Genomic DNA, 23,490 nt, shown 5'->3' with positions numbered 1-23,490 from the left:
GGCACATAACAACAACAACAACAACATGGTGTCATAGTGGGCAAGGGATTTGGCAGCTAACCAGAAGGTCGGTGGTTCAAGCCCACCAGCTGCTCTATGGGAGGAAGTTGAGACAATCTACTTCAATAAAGATTTACAGCCTTGTTACCCAATGGGGATCACTATGAGTCAGAGTCTACTTGATGGCAGTGGGTTAGTGCCTAAGGCACTTGACTGCTCACCAGAAGGCTGTTGGTTCAAACCCACCAGCCACTCCTTGGAAGGAAGATGGGGCAATCTACTTCCGTAGTGTTACTGCCTCAGAAACCCAAGGAGGGGTCGCTACGAGTCAGGTCTGACTCGACGGCACATAACAACAATAACAACAAGGAGCTGTGGTGATGCCGTGGTTAAAGCATTGACCAAAGGGTCAGCGATTCGAACCCACCAGCTGCTCTGCTGGAGAAAGATGAGCCAGTTCTACCCTGTCCTATAGGGTGGCTACGTGGCTATGAGTCAGAATCGACTCAATAGCAGTGTTTTATTATTATTATTATTATTTTAATAGTTTGTGTAATTTGAACAAGTAAGAGATTACTTGTATCTCAGATTATATAATGTAATGAGGAAAATTTATCACTGACCTCGCTTGCATATGTGCAGAAGGCATAGCAGTAAGGAAGGTGTGTTTTCAACACCATGAAAACTAGAGTGCTGTCGTTACTTCTGACATCATTCTGAGTGAGGTATGTACATGTATATGTCTCAAGAAAAGGATGCTTGTGGAATTCATTTTGCAAATTTTATTGCAAATGCTTAGAGGTTTTATAAAAATAACTGCATTATGTTATTTATAATTCTCAGTTGTGGGAAGGTGGGAGAAGAGCTTCTAGCCTATATTTGGACTTTCAGCATAACTGCCTTTTCAACATCATCATGATTTTGTTATATTACTACTTTGGTAGAGATCAGGGACTGTTTTAAAAGTCAGTATTTAATTACCAATTACGAGGTGGATTGATGTTTAACTGTCATTTAATTATGCTACCTAACCGTAAAATGGTCAAAATCCAATTATTTTCTGCATTTATCTTGGCAATACATCAACCTTGCAAAAAGATGATAATGAATAAAACGTTATTATTTGTGCACTCTATTTAGAATTTTTCAGATAATTACTTATAACAGTTAATTCTTTTTCTCTGTTTTTCCCCAAAAAGTGATGACCTTAACTATTTAAATACCTGTTTTGTGAGAATGACTCTGTAAAGAACTGTTGTAGCATCATCCGCTTAGGGTTCTGGCGGTTTTAGGTGCCATCTAGTCGGCTCTGACTCACAGCAACCCCACGTACAATAGAATTTAACTCTGCCTGGTCTTGCACCATCCTCACAATCCTTGCTATGCTTGAGCCCATTGTTGCAGGCAATCCATCTTGTTGAGGGTCTTCCCCTCTTTTGCTGACACTCTACTTTACCAAGCATGATATTCTTCTCCAGGGAATGGTACCTTCTGACAATATGACCAAAGTAGGTGACATAAAGTCTGCCCATTCTTGTTTCTAAGAAGCATCTGGCCACACTTCTTCCAGAACAGATTGGTTTGTTCTTCTGACAGTTCATAATATTTTTAAAATTCTTCACCAGTTGAGAGTCAACTCTTCTTTGGTCTTCCTTATTGATTGTCCTGCTTTCACATGCATATGAGGCAATTGAAAATACCATGGCTTGGATCAGGTGCATCTTAGTCTTTAAAGTGACATCTTTGCTCCTTAATACTTAAAGAGATCTTTTGCAGCATATTTGCCCAGTTCAATATGATCTCTGATTTCTTCATTGCTACTTCCATGGGTGTTGATTGTGGGTCCTAGTAAAAAGAAATCTCTGACAACTTCAATGTTTTCTGGATTTATGATGCTGCTTATTGGTCCAGTTGTAAGGATTTTTGTTTTCTTTATGTTGAGGTGCAATGCGTACTGGAGACTGTAGTCTTTGATCTTCCTCAGTAAGTGCTTCAAGTCGTCTTCTCTTTCAGCAAGCAAGATTATGTCATCTGTAATCACATTGCAGGTTGTTAATGAATATTCCTCCAAACCTGATTCCATGCTCTTCTTCGTATAGTCCAGCTTCATGGATTATATGCTTAGCATACAGATTGAATAAGTATGGTGACAGGTTACAACCCTGACTCACGCCCTTCCTGATTTTAAACCATGAAGTCTCTCCTTGTTCTGTGTGAACAACAGCCTGTTGGTGTATGTTCAGGTTCCTCATGAGCATAATTAAGTGTTCTCGAATTCCTGTTCTTTGTAATATTATCCATAATTTGTTATGATCCACACAGTCAAATGCCTTTGCATAGTTAGCAAAACACAGGTAAACATCTTTTGGGTATTCTTTGCTTTCAGCCAAGATCCATCTGACATCAGTGATATCCTTTGTTCCACATCCTCTTCTGAATCCAGCTTGAATTTCTGGAAGTTCCTTATCAATATACTGCTGCAACTGTTTTTGAATCATCTTCAGCAAAATTTTCCTTGCATTTGATATTGATAATATTGTTTAAAAATTTCCACATTCTGTTGGGTCACCTTTCTTTGGAATGGGCACAAATATTGATCTCTTCCTGTCAGTTGGCCAGGTAGCTGTCTTGCAAATTTCTTGGCATAAATGAGTATGTGCCTCCAGCACTGTATCCATTTGTTGAAACATCTCAGTATATATCCCATCAATTCCTGGGCCTTGTTTTTTGCCTTCAGTGCAGCTTGACTTTTTTCATCATTACCATTGCTTCTTGATCATATGCTACTTGCTGAAATGATTGAACCTTGACCAGTTCTTTTCAATACAGTGACTCTGTATAATCTCTTCCATCTTCCTTTGAATCATCTTGCATAGTCAATATTTTGCCAATAGACTCCTTCAGTATTTCACCTTGAAGCTTCAATTTTCTCTTTAGTTCTTTCATCTTGAGAAATGCTGAACATGTTCTTCCCTTTTGGTATTCCAACTCCAGATCTTTGCACATTTCATTATACTACTTGTATCTAGTCAATTCTAACTCGTAACGACCCTGTAGGACAGAGTTGAATTACGTCATAGGGTTTTTAAGGCTATAAAAGCTAACTGCTTCATCTTTCTCCCTCAGAGCAGCTGGTGGATTTGAATCGCTGACCTTTTAGTTAGCAACTGAATGCCTTTAACCACTGCTATACCAGAGCTCCATTCCCCCTATGTAGAATGACATTTACCAGTTAGGTAATTAAATGAATGCTTCCAGTTAGCAGACTATTTATGTGTGGTGTATAAAGTTGTCAGACCATACCAAGCAATTTTCTATTAAAATATCTTTATTTACTGATTTATTTATTTCCTTCATTGGCAAATCTGAAGAACTCAATAAAATGAACTACTTAACAACTTAAGTGTCTGTCATCTGGAATATTTCTGTTTGGTAGATTTATTATCATGCACCCTCTTTAACAAGATTACCATTAACTTTGATAAATGAACACCCATCAAATTCCATACTTAGCCCCACTCCCATCTTCCCATCTATCTTTATGTTAACTTATGTGTGAAGAATCTATTTACAAAAATTTGGATTAGGCAGTTCATCTCATAAATCTTTGCTCCATTTACTTTAGCAAAATTTAAAGCAACACTGAATAATGAAGACTATCTTTAACATTATTAAAATTAATGTTTGCTTTTTACTTGAAAAGTAGTCTACCTTCCACTGTAATTTTTTGCTGACCTTCTTGAAGCTTCAGAAATAAGACAAAGCTCATCTTCAAACAAATTCTTAATGGCTAATTAACATCCATCTTGAACTCTTATGCAATGTAATGCAACAATAATTCAAAGTTTATAAACAATAAATAATTTCTAGTACATTACTTTTCAAATAATGTAAATCTGGATATATTTTACTATGGCCAATAAGATATATTTGAAAGTAATACTTTTTAAGAGTGAAAGCTATTCTAAGTATAAAAGAGAACAAAAAGGTTACATCCCTCATGCCTGGTTTTGCCTAATTGATATACAGTGATAAAGCTTATGGGTAATCTTAGCATCATTAATTCTATTAATGTAAAATTACATTCTTGGGAGATTTCCAGCTATCATGGGCTGTCTGTTATTAGAAATAAATAGCAGATATTCTGGTAGGAATATGAATTGCATATGCTCACTCGTATCTCATAAGATGTAGCAGTCAATGGAATTTTCTGTATATCTCTAGAGCTATATAATATCCAGTTACTACAAGTAGAATTTTGACACTAAAACCACTAAATATTTTTGGGTATGCTTTTGAAACTCCTTTGTCAAGATTTGAAGTTTCTCATACACACGCAGACATACACACGTAAGATGACAATGCTCCTGTGTTAGCCTAGCTTAAAGATATTGGAGTTAAAGAATGCCAATAATATTCTAAATGTTTCTTTTAGTTGTTAACATTCATGGAACACAGTACTGTGCTCTAAGAACAACATATAGATTTTGTTGAAAAATAGTTGCTTTCATTTTGACTACCTCAAGTACCCATTTTATAAAGAAATGGTAATTTCAAATGTTCTTTGGTCTTATATTAGTTCTGGGTGAATAGTTCAGAGGGAAAAAAAAAAAGAAGCCCCTTAGGACATCTTGATTTAATTTACAAGCTTGGATTTAAATAAAAATGTGTTGGGAATAGCCTGCATTTAAGGGGGATGGGTATGAATGATTATTGGTTTTAAAACCCAAAGTATTATGTTACAGCATAAAAATATACATACCATGCCATTATCATGTTCTGATATTTCTTCCAGGAGAGGTAATATCTTCAGTAAGTTTTTTAAAAAATCTTTATTTGTATTATTGAACTTCATCTAAAGTCTTAAGCTTGATTAGAGTCTTTAAATGAATATTTAAAAATGGTCATTACTATTTATCGAATATTCCTAAAGACCTAAACTTTGGTTACTTGTTCTTCTGCATCAGTTCTTATATTAAAATAACATATGTCCCTATTTTAGCAATATTACAGGTCATTAGCTGTGATTTTTTTCGTACGTAATAGATTGAAAACAAACAAACGAAAAACCCTTTAGCTTACCTCAAATACAGCTTATCCATAGTATATACCCAATTATTGCATTTTAGTGCTGGAAGGAATCTGAGTGATCTCCTGTTTCCACTGACATATTTTACAAGTAAGAAAACAGCCCAAAGCATTCAAACGATTGTTTTAGATTTTATTCCAATTTCTAAATAGCAGATATATAAACAAACTTTTGAAATATAACTGATTTATAAGTTTGGAACTAGTTGTATAGCCTCTCTAAAAGGATCCATTCAAATACATAGGAAAAATTAATGACAAGGGTAATTTGACCTTGAGTGCAGACTTGAAGGATTATTTTATAGGCTTGGGTTCCCTAAGTGACATATTCTATTACTTGCTGTGCTGCTAACTGAAAGGTTGTTGGTTTGAATTCACACTGAGGCAACCTGGAAGAAAGGCCTGACTATCTGCTTCTGAAAAATCACACCATAAAAAACCTTATGGAGCTCAGTTCTACTCTGACATACAAAGTCACCATCAATCAGAACTGGTTTGATTTTGATTTTCTATGGGTTCAGTTGGGTGGTTCTCCCATACAAACTCACTTATCTTCTGTCTGGGCTAGGAAGACTCAATAGCTGGAGCATCTAGCAGCTTTCTCTGCTTTTGGATGGCCTTTCCACTTTGTTGTTCCAGCTCCTTCCAGAGAGTAGGCAGACTCCTAACCTGTTGACTTAGGTCAAGCAAGATGTGTATCTTTAAGAAGAAAGAACCAGACAGAAGCTGCATTCCCTTTCCTAAACTAGCTTCAAAAGTCTCATAGTGGCATGTTTATTTGAAGTGAGTTACAAACCTAGCTCATCCTGAAAGGGACAGGAAAAGAATTTGATTCCAGAGGAATCAATGGCTTCCAAGGTTTATGTTTTTCTTCTGATCCTTGGCTGTGCTTTGAATATGAGGTTGCTAGATTAGAAATCTCTGCATATGTGTAATTTTGCTGTGCATATGACTAAGGCACTATACAAGAACCTGATTCCCAAGATTGAGGACAGAAATTTCTTTGTCTCTTATGGCAGCATACTTTCCAGGGAACTCTACCTGGAAACCTGCTTGCTTTTGTAAGATGACTGTCTCTCTAACCTTTTGGTTACAAAAGGAAATCAGCATCTTGCTCATTTTCTGAGGCTTTAAAGAAATTCCTTGTTTACTACTTATGTTGCTTGGGCAAATAATATGATAGCAATTTGAATTACATCTTTGTTTACTGTTAACCTTAAGAAAAAAATATGTCATGATAAATTAAATCAAACTTGGATAATGAAGTTAAGTAGTAATACAATCGGCCCTCTGTGTCCATGGGTTTCCCATCTGCAGATTCAACCAACAGTTCATTGAAAATATTGGGGTGCTTTGTAAAATTAAAAAAAAATAAAATATTGTGTTGGGGGTAGTAATTAAGTGGTGAAAGCAATCCCTCAAAGGCTAACAGAGAGCATGAAGTGCTATTTACACTAGCATTTACTTTGTCCTAGGTAGTACAAGAAAACACCCCAGAGCATTCAAATAATTGGTTTTAGATTTTATTCCAATTTCTAAATAACAGATATATAAACAAAATTTTGAAATATAACTGATTTATGAGTTTAGAACTAGTTGTATATCCTCTCTAAAAAAGATCCATCTTAAAATTCATGGGAAAAAACTAATGCCAAGGGTAAATTGACCTTGAGTGCAGACTTTAAGAACTCTTCGGTAAGCTTGGAGTCCCTGGGTAGCATATTCTGTTACTTGCTGGACTACTAACTGGAAGGTTGGTGGTTCGAGTTCACCCTGAGACACCTTGGAAAAAAGGCCTGGCTACTTGATTCTGAAAAGTCACAACCATAAAAAACCTTATGGAACACTCTACTCTGAAAAAATAACTGGGAAAAATATGCTGTAAGAAGAGGAAACAACCCCAAGGAGTGGAAGGGCTGAGGAGGCTGGACTTTATCCTGTGTATGTGGGAAGAAACCACTGGACATGTTTAGGCAAATCAATCACTGAAATGTATTTGTTCTCCAAACACTTGTATGTAGATTGGGGTGGGGGCAGAGATGGAGCCATGGAGATTAATTAGGAGAGTAGTGCAAAAATCTATGTGAGAGGTAGAGTTGGTGAGAACAGAGACCAAGATGACTTTTCAAAAAGACTTTGTGAAGAGAGAGAACAAGAACTGTGTAACACTGTTTTGAATAACCATCCAAACTCTTCATAAGCACATTTTATGTTTGTATCTGTGTTTCTTTTCCTTTTGCACTGCAGACATGGGATGTAGAATTGGAAAGATCTGCAGAATCTTGGGCTGAAACTTGTTTGTGGGAACATGGACCTGCAAGCCTGCTTCCATCAATTGGACAGAATTTGGGAGCACATTGGGGAAGGTAGCTTAACATGTTATTTTTGTTTCTGAAAACATATTCAAAATGAAAATTCTTACTAATTAATCTTTGAAAATTATCAAAGACTTGGTGCCTCCAAGGAATACAAGTAATCACAACACAAAAAACAAAAAAAAAACACAAATACTGTATCAGAATGATTAGCAGATTTTTAGATTTACTTTTGTTTTAAACCATTGAAATGATATTAGTAAAGTAATGGGCATACACATTTAAGATGAATAATTTACACAAAAATATCTCTCTACTAAACTTTATAGGAAGCTCTGGTGGAATAGTGCCTAAGATATTTGACTGCTAACCAAAAGGCTGGTGGTTCAAACATACCAGCCAGTCCTTGGCAGGAAGGTTGAGCAATCTACATCCATAGGACACTGCCTCGGAAATCCAAGGAGGGGTCGCTATGAGTCGGATCTGACTCAACTTTATCAGTCTATTGTTAGATTTGCTTTTACAGTCTTTTTCCAACTTTGCTTGCTTTTTATGATTATTTTCTTTTTAATAGATACAGGCCCCCAACGTTTCATGTCCAAGCGTGGTATGATGAAGTAAGAGACTTCAGCTATCCATATGAGCAGGAGTGCAACCCATATTGTCCATTCAGATGTTCTGGTCCTGTCTGTACTCATTATACACAGGTGTGTTTCGGGAATACTATATTCCTCTAACTTGAATTAGTGTAATTGTGGGAGAGCTTTGGCTACTGAACATATGTCTTTCTTATGTCAATTGTTATGATTATTAAAAAAAAGCTTATAGAGTTACTGATTTATGTCAACTAAACTTAACACATTTCTATAAACAATAGAAGTAATTATGAAAAAATTTCCAAATGTCTATTTAAAAAGACATTATTTTCATGATTTTACATATAAAATATTTTAAATATGGCTCCAATAAATGTGTATGGAAAGAAATTTACCACTTTCAAGGCCAGGAGTGCTTATTATTTTTAGTTTATGAAGGATGAAAGTACAGTTTACCAGTTCTATTTATCAGTACTTACATGTGTGTAACATTTATTTTTTTTTATAGTCACTGTTCACATTTGGTATTGGCTATATTCTAAACATCTGAATCAAACAAGTGAAGGTTGATTTAATAAATAAAACTCTCTCCTGGTCTGAGGTCTTACAATTTCTGTGACTGAAAATCTTGGAATATAAAGCAGACAAATTTTTCTGTATGCCTTTGCACATGACAAGATTAAGATCAGTGTCTAACTACCTACTAATCAGTGGCACGTTGAAAAGATCATGCATGGTGCGTGCATGAGAAATTTGAACACCTAAATTTTTGCTCCAGTTCTTGTGTTTGAGATGGGAAATTCTCTTCCTTTGTTTGGCAAGTTTCTTCACAGAAATATTAATACTGCATTTGGATTTGTGAAGATTTAAGTTTTAGATTTATTTGGTAAAATTTTGAAAATGCTTCTTCTTATAGCCAGTAGAGTTATTTTACTAGCAGAACTCTTTTTAAATTGAATTACGCACTCCCCAGAATTTCAGGAAAAAGATCCTTTTTGTTACATGATAATTGCTTGTTTCTCAAGATAACCATGTATACGTTTTCTCTGCAATAGCTTGTTGTCTTGTTTTGTGTCATCCTGTGCTTTCTGATGCTTGCTTCTCTCTCATGTAGGTGGTGTGGGCAACAAGCAGCAGAATAGGTTGTGCCATTAACTTGTGTCACAACATGAACATCTGGGGACAGATTTGGCCCAAAGCTGTCTACTTGGTGTGCAATTATTCCCCAAAGTGAGTAGACAAAATGCCTTCATATCTATTTTTATTTTAATAACATGAAATAACTTTAAAATTCTGAATTTTATTTTTTTATAATGAATTATTGAGCAAAGTATATTGCTTTAGTAGATTTATTGTCAAAATCAGTGCATAAGGGGAATATGAAAATTAAAAATATGATCTTTGTGAAGACAATCATATTTTATAACTTTAGTTTTATTTATAGCACTATTACATTTAACAAATATTTAATCATTGTGATTTATTAGAGATTAGGATGATACATTTAATTAAGAAATTTATTCACTTATTTAAAGATTTTTCAAATGATGAAATGAAAATATTACACAACTATACTTATGGTTAAATTTAAGTCTAAAATTTGTTTTCATTAAAAAGAATAAATATAGATGAATGTTCCATAGCATAGTTTGATGTTCTGAAAATATTAAGTTTTATGATTTTTAACAATATGCACAATGAATTACATATTTTCCAAAGAATAAGGCAGTAATAGCCCAAAGGACTCTATACTAACAGATATAAATGTCTTGAATCTATGTACCAAAATCCTTATTTGGAAGATTCTCATATGGTGATATTTTCAGCATCTTAAAAATTATGCTATTAGGTTACCACTTAATAGAATGGATCATCTCTTTAAGGGGAAACTGGTGGGGCCATGCCCCTTACAAACACGGACGACCCTGTTCTGCTTGCCCACCTAGTTTTGGAGGAGGCTGTAGAGAAAATCTCTGCTACAAAGGTATGTGGTATTAGGCTGTAAGATTCAGTTTGAATTATATTTTAATCTAGCTTCTGCATTAACTTGTGTTAAAAATCCAAAAATGCATGTAATGTTTACATGGACATTTTCCAGAGCTCTAGATTTGTGGTGAAGAAACCATTTAAAATATTCATAATCTTAATAAAAAGTCTTTAAAACCAATATGTCTCTCAATAATGCTTATTCCAGACTATCACTTCTGATTCTTTTTTTTTTGGATTTATCACAGACTTAAGTATATTTATATTCTTTAAAAGCCATCTTTATGTATTGTTGATGAGAGTTATTTCATAGCTGTCATCATTTTTGAAGGGTTTGGCAATTTAACATTGTTTACTTTGAGTTCTTTAAAAGGTTCTAGCAAAATAGTATCTATACACACCTGGGAGCTCTGGCGGCATAGTGCCTAAGGCACTTGACTGCTAACCAGAAGGTTGGTGGTTCAAACCCACCAGCCACTCCTCAGAAGGAGGTTTGGGCAATCTACTTCCGTAGTGATACTGCCTTGGAAACCCAAGGAGGGGTCGCTATGAGTCAGAGATGACTTGATGGCACAACAACAACAGCAACATACACACCTTAGAACGATCAGCCACGGAAGATCAGAAGGGCAGTATTTGACAGGGAGAGAGCTGGGGAGACAAGAATGTATAGACAAGAAGACACAGGGAGAAACTTGGAAAAAAGCTGTTATATTGTGGGGATTGTAATCAGAGTCACAAAACAAAATGTGTATGAACTGTTGAGTATGAAATGAATTTGCTTTTAAAATTTCACCCAAATCACAAGAAAAAGTTAAAAACAAAACAAAACAAAAAACCTATCTATAGATTTTATTGAACAATACTTAATGAATTGCACTAATTTTGTGCTTCTCAGTACAGAATATACACCTCATACTGAAATAAATTAAAAAGTGTAATAAAACTATTGTACACCTATTAGAAATATAAAGCTCTCATATACATTTGACCTCCTAAAAAGGAATTATAAATATGGTTCCCTATTTATAACCCATGAAGATAAAATGTATATTATACAACTTTTAAAAAAGTCATGCTCTTGTTTGTCATCCAAGTGAACTTTTTTTTACTCCACTGTACTTTTTTCTTAATGATGATTAAATGAAAGTTAATGTGGATTAGATGTTGCAGAAAATATTTAAATAAATGCAACCACTTTTCCATGCACATAAAAAAAGTTATTTATTTATTTATTTTAATGACTGAATGCTCATTAGCTGTAAGGAGCAGGCAGGAAGAGACCATGCATTTCACTCTGTTGTATTAGCCACTTTTTTCTTTTCTTCTCTTTTCTTTTTTTAATTCTTGGAAGCATTTGAAACATTTTTCTTGAGTGAGTGTCCACTTTTTCATTAAGTGAACGTTTTTCCTCCCTTCTACCCCAGAGCTTCAACCTACCTGTCCCATCACTAGTAGTTGTTAGTTGCTGTTGAGTCAACTCCAATTCATGATGACCTTATGTATAACAGAAAGAAATGTTGCCCATTCCTAGGCCATCTTCATGACGTTACTATGTGTGAGCCCATTAAGTCCATTGAAAACCTTATAGATAACAACAGAGTTTTTCATTAAGAACCATTACATTTTACTTAAAGCTGGCTTTCCTCTAACTTCCTTTTTCCATTTTCAAAGTTCTGAGTTCTTGGATGCCCATGTAAAGGCTGGAACACAGTAATGCACCTCTCCAAAGTGTGCCCCTCTCAAATTCATGATCTAGGCCAATTTGAGAAAAATAAATAAATTACCAGTTGAAGTTATTTTCCATCTGCAAGTTTAAATTTCTGCATGTTGAATTTCCTTTTAAAAGAGAATAACCTTTACATGTAAACTGTAAATAACAAGGTTATGTCAATCATTTAGGCCAATTTTTTTAAGTGGGTGGGCATAATTGTAAATGCTGTCTTTCTCAGAATATGAGGAACATGATGGAATTTGGAAAAAAACAAGTTTATGAAACCGTGACTTCATCAGATCATTGGATTTCAGGGTGTTAATATGAAAACTGAACACTGATAACTTACTGCAATATAAGAAAAATTTGAAATGACTCCACTGAATATTAGCCAAGTGGTAGCATGAATGATTGAAGGCCCTAAAGGTTTTTGTGTGTATTTCATCTACTCCAGTGCAGTGCATAAGGTGACAACTTTAAGCCTTAACTTTGGCTATAAACAGTATTGATTTTTTGAGTTTAAAATGTTAAACAGGCATATAAAGGCCTATCATTATTTTGAGAATTTGTATAGATATCATATGGGATTCATGTCTCTTCAATCTCTCGTCTCTAACAGAAGGATCAGACAGGTATTACCCTCCTCAAGAAGAAGAAACAAATGAAATTGAACGGCAGCAGTCACAAGTTCGTGAAACCCATGCCCGGGTGAGAGCAGATGATAGTAACAGAAATGAAGTCAGAAGCACACAGCAAATGTGTAAGACCTCTGCATTTAACTTATAGGATTCATTTACAAACAGTTAAATAGTCTAAATACATAGTATATCCATTTATATTTTATCATGACTTGGAACATTTTTAGAATGGATGTAACTTAGCATTAGACTAAAAATTATGAAGAATAGCAGCTATCTTTCCAAACTTTAAACTGTTGTTTGTGTGGACTTCCCTGGTTTAAGTAATCTACAGTATGTGTGGGAATCTTACTATTTACAGGCAGGTCTTAATGTGTTTTTCTCTTGAAAACGTCAGACTGTTAGTACTTTCTGATAGATTACTGTTTCGCTATCTAAGGTGTATGACATTTTAAACGTCTTACTGGACAGATTGTCATCTGTAGGAGCCAATGCTTAAAGTTCAAACTTTAGAAATATGTCTGAATTAATGACTGCCATGATCCTTTTAGATACTTTCTGGGTATTACCTTTTGAGATTAATGTTTCATGAACAAATTTTTTAAAAAATTATACTTGTTTTCTAAAAACTTAAATCCAAAATGAAATATGCTAGTCCATTAAAATCAATTTGTTGAATATGCATATTTTAAAATAAATAAACTTTTTAAAACTACGAGCATGGCATTGATACTCTGTCCCAGTATTTCAGCACTTACTATATGGCAGATAATGGTACTAATTACTGGGGACACTGGGGATACATTTATGATAAAAAATAAGCATAATTCCTCCTCCAATGGAGGAAATAATCATACAAATGATACAAGTTTAAACCATGATAGATGTTAGGAAGAGGTAGCTGTTTATATAAAATTGGACTGTGTTATAATAGAAAAATTTTATATTCACTATTTTTAAATATTTTTTTTTCACAATATTTCAAGATTATGCTTAAAATTACATCTGTCCTTAATACTAGATTTAAAATCTCTTTTTCTTCTTTCTTCCTTTCTTCTTTATTTTTTAAAAAGGTTGGAAACAAAATTATTTGTTCCCACTTAGAGCTCTGTAAAAAACATTAAGTCTTAGCTTATGGTAGAAGAATCACATCCAAAGTTCAAGTGATCTTAGTATTATTTTTCTTAGTATTTTCTTGAATAACATTCTTCTTCTTTAAATGACCTTTAAGAATAAGTGGTTGATTAAATAGGTTACAGAAATTTAACAACAGTGTAGTAATTAGATACAGGCATACTTGATCTACAAGGGAGCTCTGGTGGCATAGTGCCTAAGGCATTTGACTGCTAACCAGAAGGCTGGCGGTTCAAACCCATGAGCCACTCCTTGGAAGGAAGATTGGGCAATCTACTTTTGTAGTGATACTGCCTCGGCAACCCAAGGATGGTTGCTATGAGTCAGATCCAACTCAACAGTAGTGAGTTTGGTTTGATTTTTTGATCTACAAAATCTCTAATTCTGATTTCCTACATTAATACATGATGATGTAGTCATGTTTCTAATCTAATGAGGGATTTATAAAAAAATAATATTTTTGTATTTATCTATATTATTTCTAAAAGTGTTTTAACGCTCACAAAACCTTAGTTGGATTAGATAGTATTATTTTCCACTTGATAGATGGAGCATTTAAGTTTTAGAGAATTTAAGTACTTGCTTATGATGAAATGACTAATAAATGATAGTGCAGAAAGCAAAACTAAAACAAGAACAGCAGTCTGCAGAATAAAGGAAATTTTCTGATTCTTAACTTGCCACTGTGTCCACTACACCATGTTGCTTTAAATCTTGTTATGATAGACTCACTCAGAGTTATGTTTATCAGAAAGTTCAATGATAAATCTTATGCAGCAATTAGCTTCTTTTACATTAGCTAAATTATTTTGTTTTCTTTTTTCTGCTTGTAGCCCAAATTGTTTCTTGTGAAGTAAGATTAAGAGACCAGTGCAAAGGAACAACCTGTAATAGGTAATACTATTATTCTCAAAATTAACTGAAAAAGTATGAAAAATATTTTATTTTTCACTGAAATTCAGAGAAACGAAATATTTTCTTGCAATTCCTTTCATTTAGATATGAATGTCCTGCTGGCTGTTTGGATAGTAAAGCTAAAGTTATTGGCAGTGTACATTATGAAATGGTAAGCATTATAAGTACTATCACTTGGGGTTATAGTGCTTCCATATAATACTTGATTTTGATTTTTTAATGTGAAAAAAAATTAAACTTACATAAGTATAGCTATTTCACTCACAACTATATATTTAAAGTCATATAAGTCATAACTCTTAATGCCCTGGGCAGAATTATAATATTTTAACATCTTTTTCTTCCCTCTTTTTCTCCAAGCAATCTAGCATTTGTAGAGCTGCAATCCATTATGGTATAATAGACAATGATGGTGGTTGGGTGGATATCACTAGACAAGGAAGGAAACATTATTTCATCAAATCCAATAGAAATGGCATTCAGTCAATTGGGTAAGTACCCAAACGATCTTTTGGATCAGATGATTTTTAAATTATAACAATGAGTTAACACAGTTTTTAAGAGAAAATCATAGAATTTAGTTTGTAAAGTGAGAAGCTGGTAATTTTTAAGATTTATTCCAGCTGCATATTTTCCACAGACAAAGAAGAAAAGGCATCTAAAACTTTCGAAGTCCACCTCTGTCACTCATAAAAGACATGCTAAAACTCCAAATTCATAGCAATTTCAAAGAATATACAGTTTCACAGTTAATCACAGTGTGGAGCAAGAAATTTTTTTCAGCTATGACAAAAAGTACCCCAGAGAGGACTACTGATTTTCCTCTGTAAGGAAAAAGGAGCCCTAGTGCAGTAATGTTACTGGGAAAAAAGACCTGGCAATCTGCTCCCATAAAGGTGATAGCTTAGGAAATCCTGTTTCCTGTAGGGCCGTGCTCTGTTACAGGGTCACTATGAACTGGAATCAAGACGGCACACAAAAACAACAACAACATTTAGGGAAAATGACTTATTTCATGCAACAGTAAGCTTATTAATGTGAAAAAAATAGGTTGATAGGTTAAAGAGCATTTTGAAAATGTTCCTAAAAATGTAATGTACTATGTCATCTTTCTTTTGTCTATTTAAATGTAATTTAACCCAATATAATAGCATTTACCAACATTTAATATTTATTTCATTGTTGTTGAGAATATACACAGCAAAGCATGTACCAGTTCAACAATTTCTGTGTGAAACCATTCTCATCTTTTTCTGAGTTGTTTTTCCTCCATTAACATAAACTCACTGTCCCCTAAGTTTCCTTCCTGATCTTTTGGGTTGCTGTTGTCACTTTGGGAGCTCTGGTGGCATAGTGCCTGAGGCACTTGACTGCTAACCAGAAGGCTGGCGGTTCAAACTCACCAGCCACTCCTTGGAAGGAAGGTTGGACAATCTACTTCCATAGTGTTACTGCCTCGGAAACCCAAGTAGGGGTCACTATGAGTCAGATCCGTCTCGACGGTACATAACAACAACAACAATAATTTCAGGGATTCACCTAGCCCCAATAGCTCTAGAAAGTCTAGAGTCCATGAGAATTTATAATTCCATTCTGTATTTCCCCCTTTTGATCAAGATTCTTCTATAGAATCTTTAATGAAAATGTGCTGTAATAGCAGCTGGGCACCAACAAGTTCTTTTTGTTTCATGGTGTTCTGGTTACCTAGTACCACTCTGGTAGGAAATATACCACAATATACCACAAATAAACTCTTTACTAGTTAAGCTAAATTGTTTGGTTTTAAGAAAACTTTTGGGGATATTTTTGTTTTAAGTTTTAAAGATTATCTCAGAGTAATTGGTAGCATAGTGCCTAAGGCACTTGACTGCTAACCAGAAGGCTGGTGGTTCAAACCCACCAGCCACTCCTTGGAAGGAAGATGGGACAATCTATTAGTTTATTCTTACAATTTGGAAGTTTTAAGTCCAAGTTCAAAGTGCCAGGCTCTTGGGGCTGGGTGAAAGCCCCTCAGCCTTGGGCTTCAGCTCTGCCTCCAGCTCCCAGCCCACTGAAGCTAGAGGCTTTTCTTCACTCAGACAGCTGCTGGCTGCTGAGGCTGCCAAGCCCAAGGTTGAGAAGTAAAAAAGGCACAGTCCCAATGTTAGCAAACCACATGGCAGGCCATTAATTCAAGTCCATTGTAAGTCCCAAGGTCTGCAGAGCATGGAAGGCTGCTGAACAATGACACAGCTACATGCAAGGTCCAAGTGTGCCATATGCTAGAGATCATTCCCAAGGGTTCTCCTTATATACAAGAAGCAGACCACATCCCAAAGGCAGCTACTCAGCTACTTGTTGTAGATCCCACCATGCAGTTGATTGCCAGTCTCATCATGGGGAATAAATACTACCAGCTGCCCATCCACTCAACCAGGCCCAGCCACGTTGACACACAAACATACCAACACACATGGCAAAAGAGGCAGTTGATCATGGAAGCAATTAGCTATACATTCCATATCCTCCTTCTATTCCTGACTCTACTTCCTCTGTTGCTCCAGGTGAATAGAGACTGATTGTTGAGGCCACTTGCAAGCTTGTACAACACTAGGCACTATGCAACAAACTGGGAGGTAGCACCGAAGCACTAAACATATTATCAGGCCACTTAACTGAGATGTCTCATGAAATCATGACCTGAACCGAGAAACTGAGAAATCAAATCCCATGAGGTTTTTGGTTATGCATAAACAGCCTCCTTAGCTTCTTTTTGTTGTTGTCATTGTTGTAAATATATCTATCACACAACTTTTGCCATTTCAACTTTTTATAGGTGTACAACTTATTGATAGCAATTAGAATAATCAGCTGTGCAGCCCTACTCTTAATTCAAATTTTATGTCACCATTACCCACTTTTTCCCCCCTCCCTCTTAACCCTGGAAAGGAGCTCTGGTTGTGTAAGTGGTTAGTCACTTGGCTGTTAAATGAAAGATTGGAGGTTTTAACTCACCATCAGCTAGCTCTTCAAGAGCAAAATGTAGCAGTCTGCTTCTGTAAAGATTTATAGACTTGGAAACCCTATGAGGCAGTTCTACTCTGTCAGATAAGGTTGCTAAGAATGAGAATTAACTCAACAGCATGGGATTTTACTGGGTAGTGTTTCATTCTGTTGTACGTAGGGTCACTTTGAGTAGGAACTGACCCAACACCACCTAACAACAGTAACCACTAATAAACTTTGGTCTCTATACATTTGCCTTTTCTTTTCTTATTATATAAGTGGGTCACACAATATTTGCCCTTTTGTAATTTCACTCAGCATAATATCTTCAAGATCCATCCATACTGTTGGTGTATCATATTGTTTCTTCCATTGGCTGAGTAGTATTCCATTGTATGTATGTATCATATTTTGTTTATCCATTCATCTGTTGATCAACATTGATGTTGTTTATACCTTTTGCCTATTGTGAATAGTGCTGTAGTGAATCTTGGCATACCAATCTCTCTTTGAGTCTTTGTTTTCAAGTCTTTTGGGTATATACCTAGAAGTGGAGTTGCTGGGTTATATAGTAGTTCTATCTATCTATCTATCTATTTATTATTTATTTATTTTTTTTTTTTTGAGGAACCACTACTCGTCTTCCTCATGGTCATACCATTTTGCATTCCCATCAGTAATGGATAACAGTTCCAGTTTCCCCACATCCTTGTCCACATTTGTTGCTTTCTATTTCTCTCTCTCTCTTTTTTAAAATCTTAGAGCTGATGACTAGTGATGTTGAGCATCTTTTCATGCATTTGGTGGCTATATGTATGTCCTCTTTGAGGAAATGTCTATTCAAGTCCTTTGCCCATTTTTATATTGGCTTCTTTGTCTTTATTGTTAAGGTATTGACAATGTATTTGTTTCTTATGTAATTTGGTTACTAGATATATGGTTTCCAAAGATATTCTCCCAGTCAGTAGCTTGTCTTTTCAATTTTTTGGTAAAGGCTTTTGATGAACAAATGTTTTTAATTTTAAGAGGTCTCATTTACTTATTTTACTTTTTGTTAACTGTGCTTAACCCTTTGTTAAAAGCTAGGCCCAATTGTGTTGCACCTGCATTTTCTTCTGAGGATTTTATGGTTTTAGGTTGCACATTTAGTTCCTTAAGCCATTTTTAATCTGTTTCTGTGTATGGTGTGAGACATGGATCTTGTTTCACTGTTTTGCATGAAGTCCAGTTTTTCCAACAGTAATTATTGGGAAGACGCTTCTTTCCCAGTTGAATGGACTTAGCCTCCTTGTCAAAAATTAGTTGAACATAGATGTGTGAGTTTATTTCTGGATTCTCACTTCTCTTCCATTGGTCTGTGTGTCTTTTGTTATACCAGTAACAGACTGTTTTGATCACTATAGCTGTATGCTATGTTTTAAAGTCAGGAAAGGTGAGTCTTCCTACTTTGTTCCTCTTTTTCAATATTGCTTTAGCAGTTCAGAGTCTCTTGCCACTCAATGAAGTTGAGGATTGGTTCTTCCATTTCTGTAAAGAAGGCTGTTGGACATTTGATTAGGATTATATTGAATCTAAAGATCGCTTTGGGTAGTTTTGATAGAACATCTTTCCATTTATGTCTTCTTTAATCTCTTTCAACAGTGTTTTATATTTTCACTGTATAAGTCCTTCATATCCTTGGTTAGATTTATTCTTAGATATTTCATTTTTTTTTAGATGTTACTATAAATGTAACTGTTTCCCTAATTTCCTTTTCAGATTTCTCATTGCTGGTATATAGAAATCCAACAGATTTTTGTTTCTTGACCTTGTGCTCTGCAACTTTGCTAAAGTCCTCTTTTGTTGTTGTTATATGCTGTTGAGTCAGACCCGACTCATAGCGACACCTCCTTGGGTTTCTGAGGCAGTATCACTATGGAAGTAGATTGCCCAACCTTCATTCCAAGGAGTGGCTGGTGGATTTGAACTGCCAGCTTTCTGGTTAGTGGTCAAATGGCTTAGGCACAATGCCAACAGAGCTCCTAATATAAAGATACCATCCTTTAATGTCAAGAATGGTATTGGTTTGGTTCATACTTCAGCATAATGTATAACCAAACCAAACTCACTGCCACTGAGTCAATTCTGACTCATAGTGACCCCTTCTTGGATTTCCGAGGCAGTATCTCTACAAAAGTAGATTGGCCAATCTTCCTTCTGAGGAGTGGCTGGTAGGTTTGAATCACCAGCTTTCTGGTTAACAGTCAGATGTCTTAGGTACTACAGTACCAGAGCTCCTAATATAATATATATACATGGCATACCAGCCACTCCTCAGAAGGAAGGTTGGGCAATCCTACTTCTGTAGTGTTACTGCCTCGGAAACCCAAGGTGGGGTCACTATGAGTCGGGGCCGACTCGACAGAAAATAACAACAACAACCTCGGAGGTATTGCAGGTTTATCTAGATCACTGCCATAAAGCGAGTCACACAATTTTTTTGTTTCCCAGGGCATATAAAAGTTATGTTTAAATTATACTGTAGTCTATGATGTGTACAATAACATCATGAAAAATTATGAAATATTGTGAGAATAACCAGAATATGTCACAGAGACATGAAGTGAACACATGCTGTTGGAAAAATGATGGTAATAGACTTAGTTGCCATAAACCTTCAATTTGTTTAGAAAAGGAAAAAAAAAAGAAACTCACTATCTGTGAAGTGCAATAAAGCAAAGCACAGTAAAAAAGAGTTATGTCTGTATTTTTAGAGTATTACCTATCCAGAGGGAGTGCTGATGGCGTAGTGCCTAAGACATTTGACTGCTAACCAGAAGGCTGGAGGTTCAAACCCACCAGCCACTCCTCAGAAGGAAGGTTGAACAATCTATTTCTGTAGTGATACTGCCTTGTAAACCCAAGGAGGGGTGGCTATGAGTTGGGATCGACTGGAGGGGAGTGAGTTTAGTTTTTTGGTTTAAACCTGTAAACCACCAGGAATCATGACGATGATGTTGTATATAAGTAAATGATTGATATCTACCTTTTTCTTTCTAGCAAATACCAGTCTGCTAATTCCTTCACAGTCTCTAAAGTAACAGGTTAGCACTGTTATTTTTTATCTGATTTTCTTACTATTGTGTTGAATGTTTTTGCTTCCAAAGGATTTGCTTATTGTTTTGTATTCTAATTCTTGTAGTTCAGGCTGTCACTTGTGAGACAACTGTGGAACAACTGTGTCCATTTCATAAGCCTGCGTCACATTGCCCAAGGTAATATTTTAGACATTTTATCATTCTTTTGTTTCAGGGAAAATTGTGGAGATTTGGCCCTGTATTAATTGTATTTGTCTGGCATCCTAGTGTCCTTAGTGTTTAAATGATGCATGATCTTCAACTGCTGAGCAGGAGAGCGCAATGGGATATCAAAAATGACGTGCACTCCAGGCACCTCTTGTATGGTTTCCCCAAATAGAATAGCGCTTTGTACATATAGCCTACATATAATCTCTGTTTCAAATATGCTACAAAGAGCTCTTATCACAGAAACCAAAACAACATAACTTATATATATATATTTTAACATTTTTATCTAGTTTCTAAACTAGTTAAATCTAATTACAATTGGTAAATCAGAAAACCCATCTTCCCTCTTTTCTTTTTATGATACACTGTCTTTTATAAAAGACACTCTGGTGGTGTAGGGAGCTCTGGTAGCATAATGGCTAAGTCACTTGCCTGCTAACCAGAAGGCTGACGGTTCAAACCCACCAGCTACTCCTCGGAAGGAAGGTTGGGCAATCCTACTTCCGTAGTGATACTGCCTCGGAAACCCAAGGAGGGGTCGCTGTGAGTTGGGGCCGACTCGACGGCACATAACAACAACAACAACAACTGGTGGTGTAGTGGTTAAGGCATTTGGCTGTTAACCAAAAGGTCAGTAGTTTGAACCCACAAGCTGCTCCTAGAAGAAAGATGAGGCAGTCTGCTTCTGTAAATATTTGGAAATCCAAATGCATACTATGAGTCAGAATCAACTCAATGGCAATGAGATCTTTTGAAAATTATGGTAGAGTAAACCTACTATAAAATAATGAAAAATGCTTAATTTATCTTGGCCAAACTAAGATGAAAACTTTTAGAAGTGTTATTATAAACAGTTTAAATGGGATAGTAAAACACCATTTGTGAGATATGCAAGTGATATTTTAGTAGGCAAAGGAAACTTTCAGTATGGGGAATAAGACCGCTGAATCGTTTATAATTATTAATTTGTTGAGAGATTTACTTCATGTAGGTAGCTTGATTATATTTCAAAATTGCCTTAACCCTAAACAGTATTATTTATTGAGTTTTGGTATAAGTAGACAAACCTTTGGAGTTGTGGTACTACTTTTTAATGGAAAATAATATAGTGTAATTATCAATTTAGTCACTATCACCAATTTTTTTCTCCACTGCATTGGTTGTAATTTCATGATTTTAAGTAAAAATATTTTTGTGACTTATCATATTGTATTCTTTTACTTTCCTTATTTTGCTATCAGTCTTGTAAATTGGCAGCTTTTGAATTACCAGTACCAAAAAGAAATGAACATCTTGTTCATTGTGCACTAATTGCATTTGTATGAATGGAACTCCACTTTGTTGGTAGGGTTCAAGAATCAATTGAAAAATGTCTTGACATTCTTCCCAGTTATACATATTGTTCAATCCCTGAAATACTGTTTAGCTAAAGTCGGTTTTATCTTGTATAATTTAAAATATTCTGATTTAGTAGGATTTTAAAACATGTCCAACCAAATTTAAAGCCTCATGTAGTAGTGGCTTTTAATTTTTAAAAAATCCTTATTATTTCGTTTCTCTTTTCCTAAAGGTTTGTATTCACCTGTAATTTAATCTAAAGCAATAACAAATAAATTAAGGGATTTTTATAAAGTGAAAACTTTATACCAGTAGTAAATTTGTATAACTTCTGCTCATTTCTGAAATTTTGCATCCACTTTTTTGTAATTCTAAATTTAGTTATAGGATGATTTTTGCTAATTATTCAGATTTATCTACACAGTTATCTCTTTGGAAGGCTCTATATCTGGCAGAAAACTCAAATTAAGCTATCTTTAAATTTTTATTTAATGCCATACATTCATAGAAATTATGTGTGTATATTTGTGTATGTGTATATGTTTGAAAATTTTATGCATTTTTATATCAATCTATAAACTGTTAGATCTTTAAAATCTGTTAAGTATTCAAGATGAAAAATTGACATTGTTAAAATATGTCATCAATTTTTATTCAAAGTTCACAAGATCAAAACCTACATTTTCAGTGGTATGTAACAAGCTATTAAAGCCAGCAGTTCAAAGGCAAATAAGTAAAACTCTTCCCTCACTCTCTTTTACCTGAGCATATCTAAGTAGAACGACACTCAGCTTAGAACTAATGTGTTCCTTGGCAAACCAAGTGCTAACTATGGTCAAGATATGACCACTTAGCGTGATCCTGAGGACAGAGCCTGTGCTTATAGTAAGCAGAGAATCCCCAAAAGTTACCAAATACAATGAGATCATTTTACAGTCAATGGGTGATACCATCCTTCTTACAGAATCATAGACAGCATCTTTTACATCAACCCTTTAAAGGAGCTCTGGTAGTGTAGTGCCTAAGGCATTTGACTGCTAATTTAAAGGCTGTCGGTTCAAACCCACCAGCCACTCCATAGTGACAGCATCTCGGAAGCTCAAGGAGGGGTCACTATGAGTTGGATCTGACTCGATGGCAGTGGGTTTTGTTTTGCTTTTTTTTGAAGTTACTAAAACTAGATTTTTTTTAACTTCTATTTAAATGTTTAAAAAAATCTGGTTTAAACATTACATTAACTTATACAATGATTATAGAGTGTTACACAAATTTTAGAAATAAGAAATTTATTTGGCCTATAGCAGTATAATTACTTCTTTAAAACTACTCAAGAAAGATTCATTTCAATTGGCAAAGGTTGTTTCAAGTATTTTAAAATATTTTTTAGGAAAAACTATTGATGGGAGCTCTGGTAGCATAGTGGCTAAGGCGCTTGACTGCTAACCAGAAGGCTGGAGGTTCAAACCCACCAGCCACTCCTCGGAAGGAAGGTTG

At 35.1% G+C, this 23,490-nt stretch overlaps 1 protein-coding gene across 1 annotated transcript in view; it reads left to right on the top strand.

Annotated features, from left to right (window-relative positions):
• Positions 1–23,490, top strand: part of CRISPLD1 (cysteine rich secretory protein LCCL domain containing 1) — a 45,362-nt gene that overhangs the window by 11,676 nt on the left and 10,196 nt on the right. The window contains exons 2-11 of the mRNA XM_007954624.2: positions 7,336–7,454; positions 7,978–8,110; positions 9,114–9,229; positions 9,883–9,983; positions 12,319–12,459; positions 14,305–14,365; positions 14,471–14,537; positions 14,747–14,877; positions 20,411–20,454; positions 20,553–20,625. Of these exons, the coding sequence (XP_007952815.1) occupies positions 7,336–7,454; positions 7,978–8,110; positions 9,114–9,229; positions 9,883–9,983; positions 12,319–12,459; positions 14,305–14,365; positions 14,471–14,537; positions 14,747–14,877; positions 20,411–20,454; positions 20,553–20,625 (986 nt within the window). The remainder of the gene's footprint in view (positions 1–7,335; positions 7,455–7,977; positions 8,111–9,113; positions 9,230–9,882; positions 9,984–12,318; positions 12,460–14,304; positions 14,366–14,470; positions 14,538–14,746; positions 14,878–20,410; positions 20,455–20,552; positions 20,626–23,490) is intronic.

This window comes from Orycteropus afer, unplaced genomic scaffold (genome assembly GCF_000298275.1).
Source record: "Orycteropus afer afer isolate SDZICR_OR568_19922 unplaced genomic scaffold, OryAfe1.0 scaffold00467, whole genome shotgun sequence".
In the NCBI taxonomy this organism is placed as follows: Eukaryota; Metazoa; Chordata; class Mammalia; order Tubulidentata; family Orycteropodidae; genus Orycteropus; species Orycteropus afer.
This window is presented reverse-complemented; position numbering and strand designations above follow the sequence as displayed.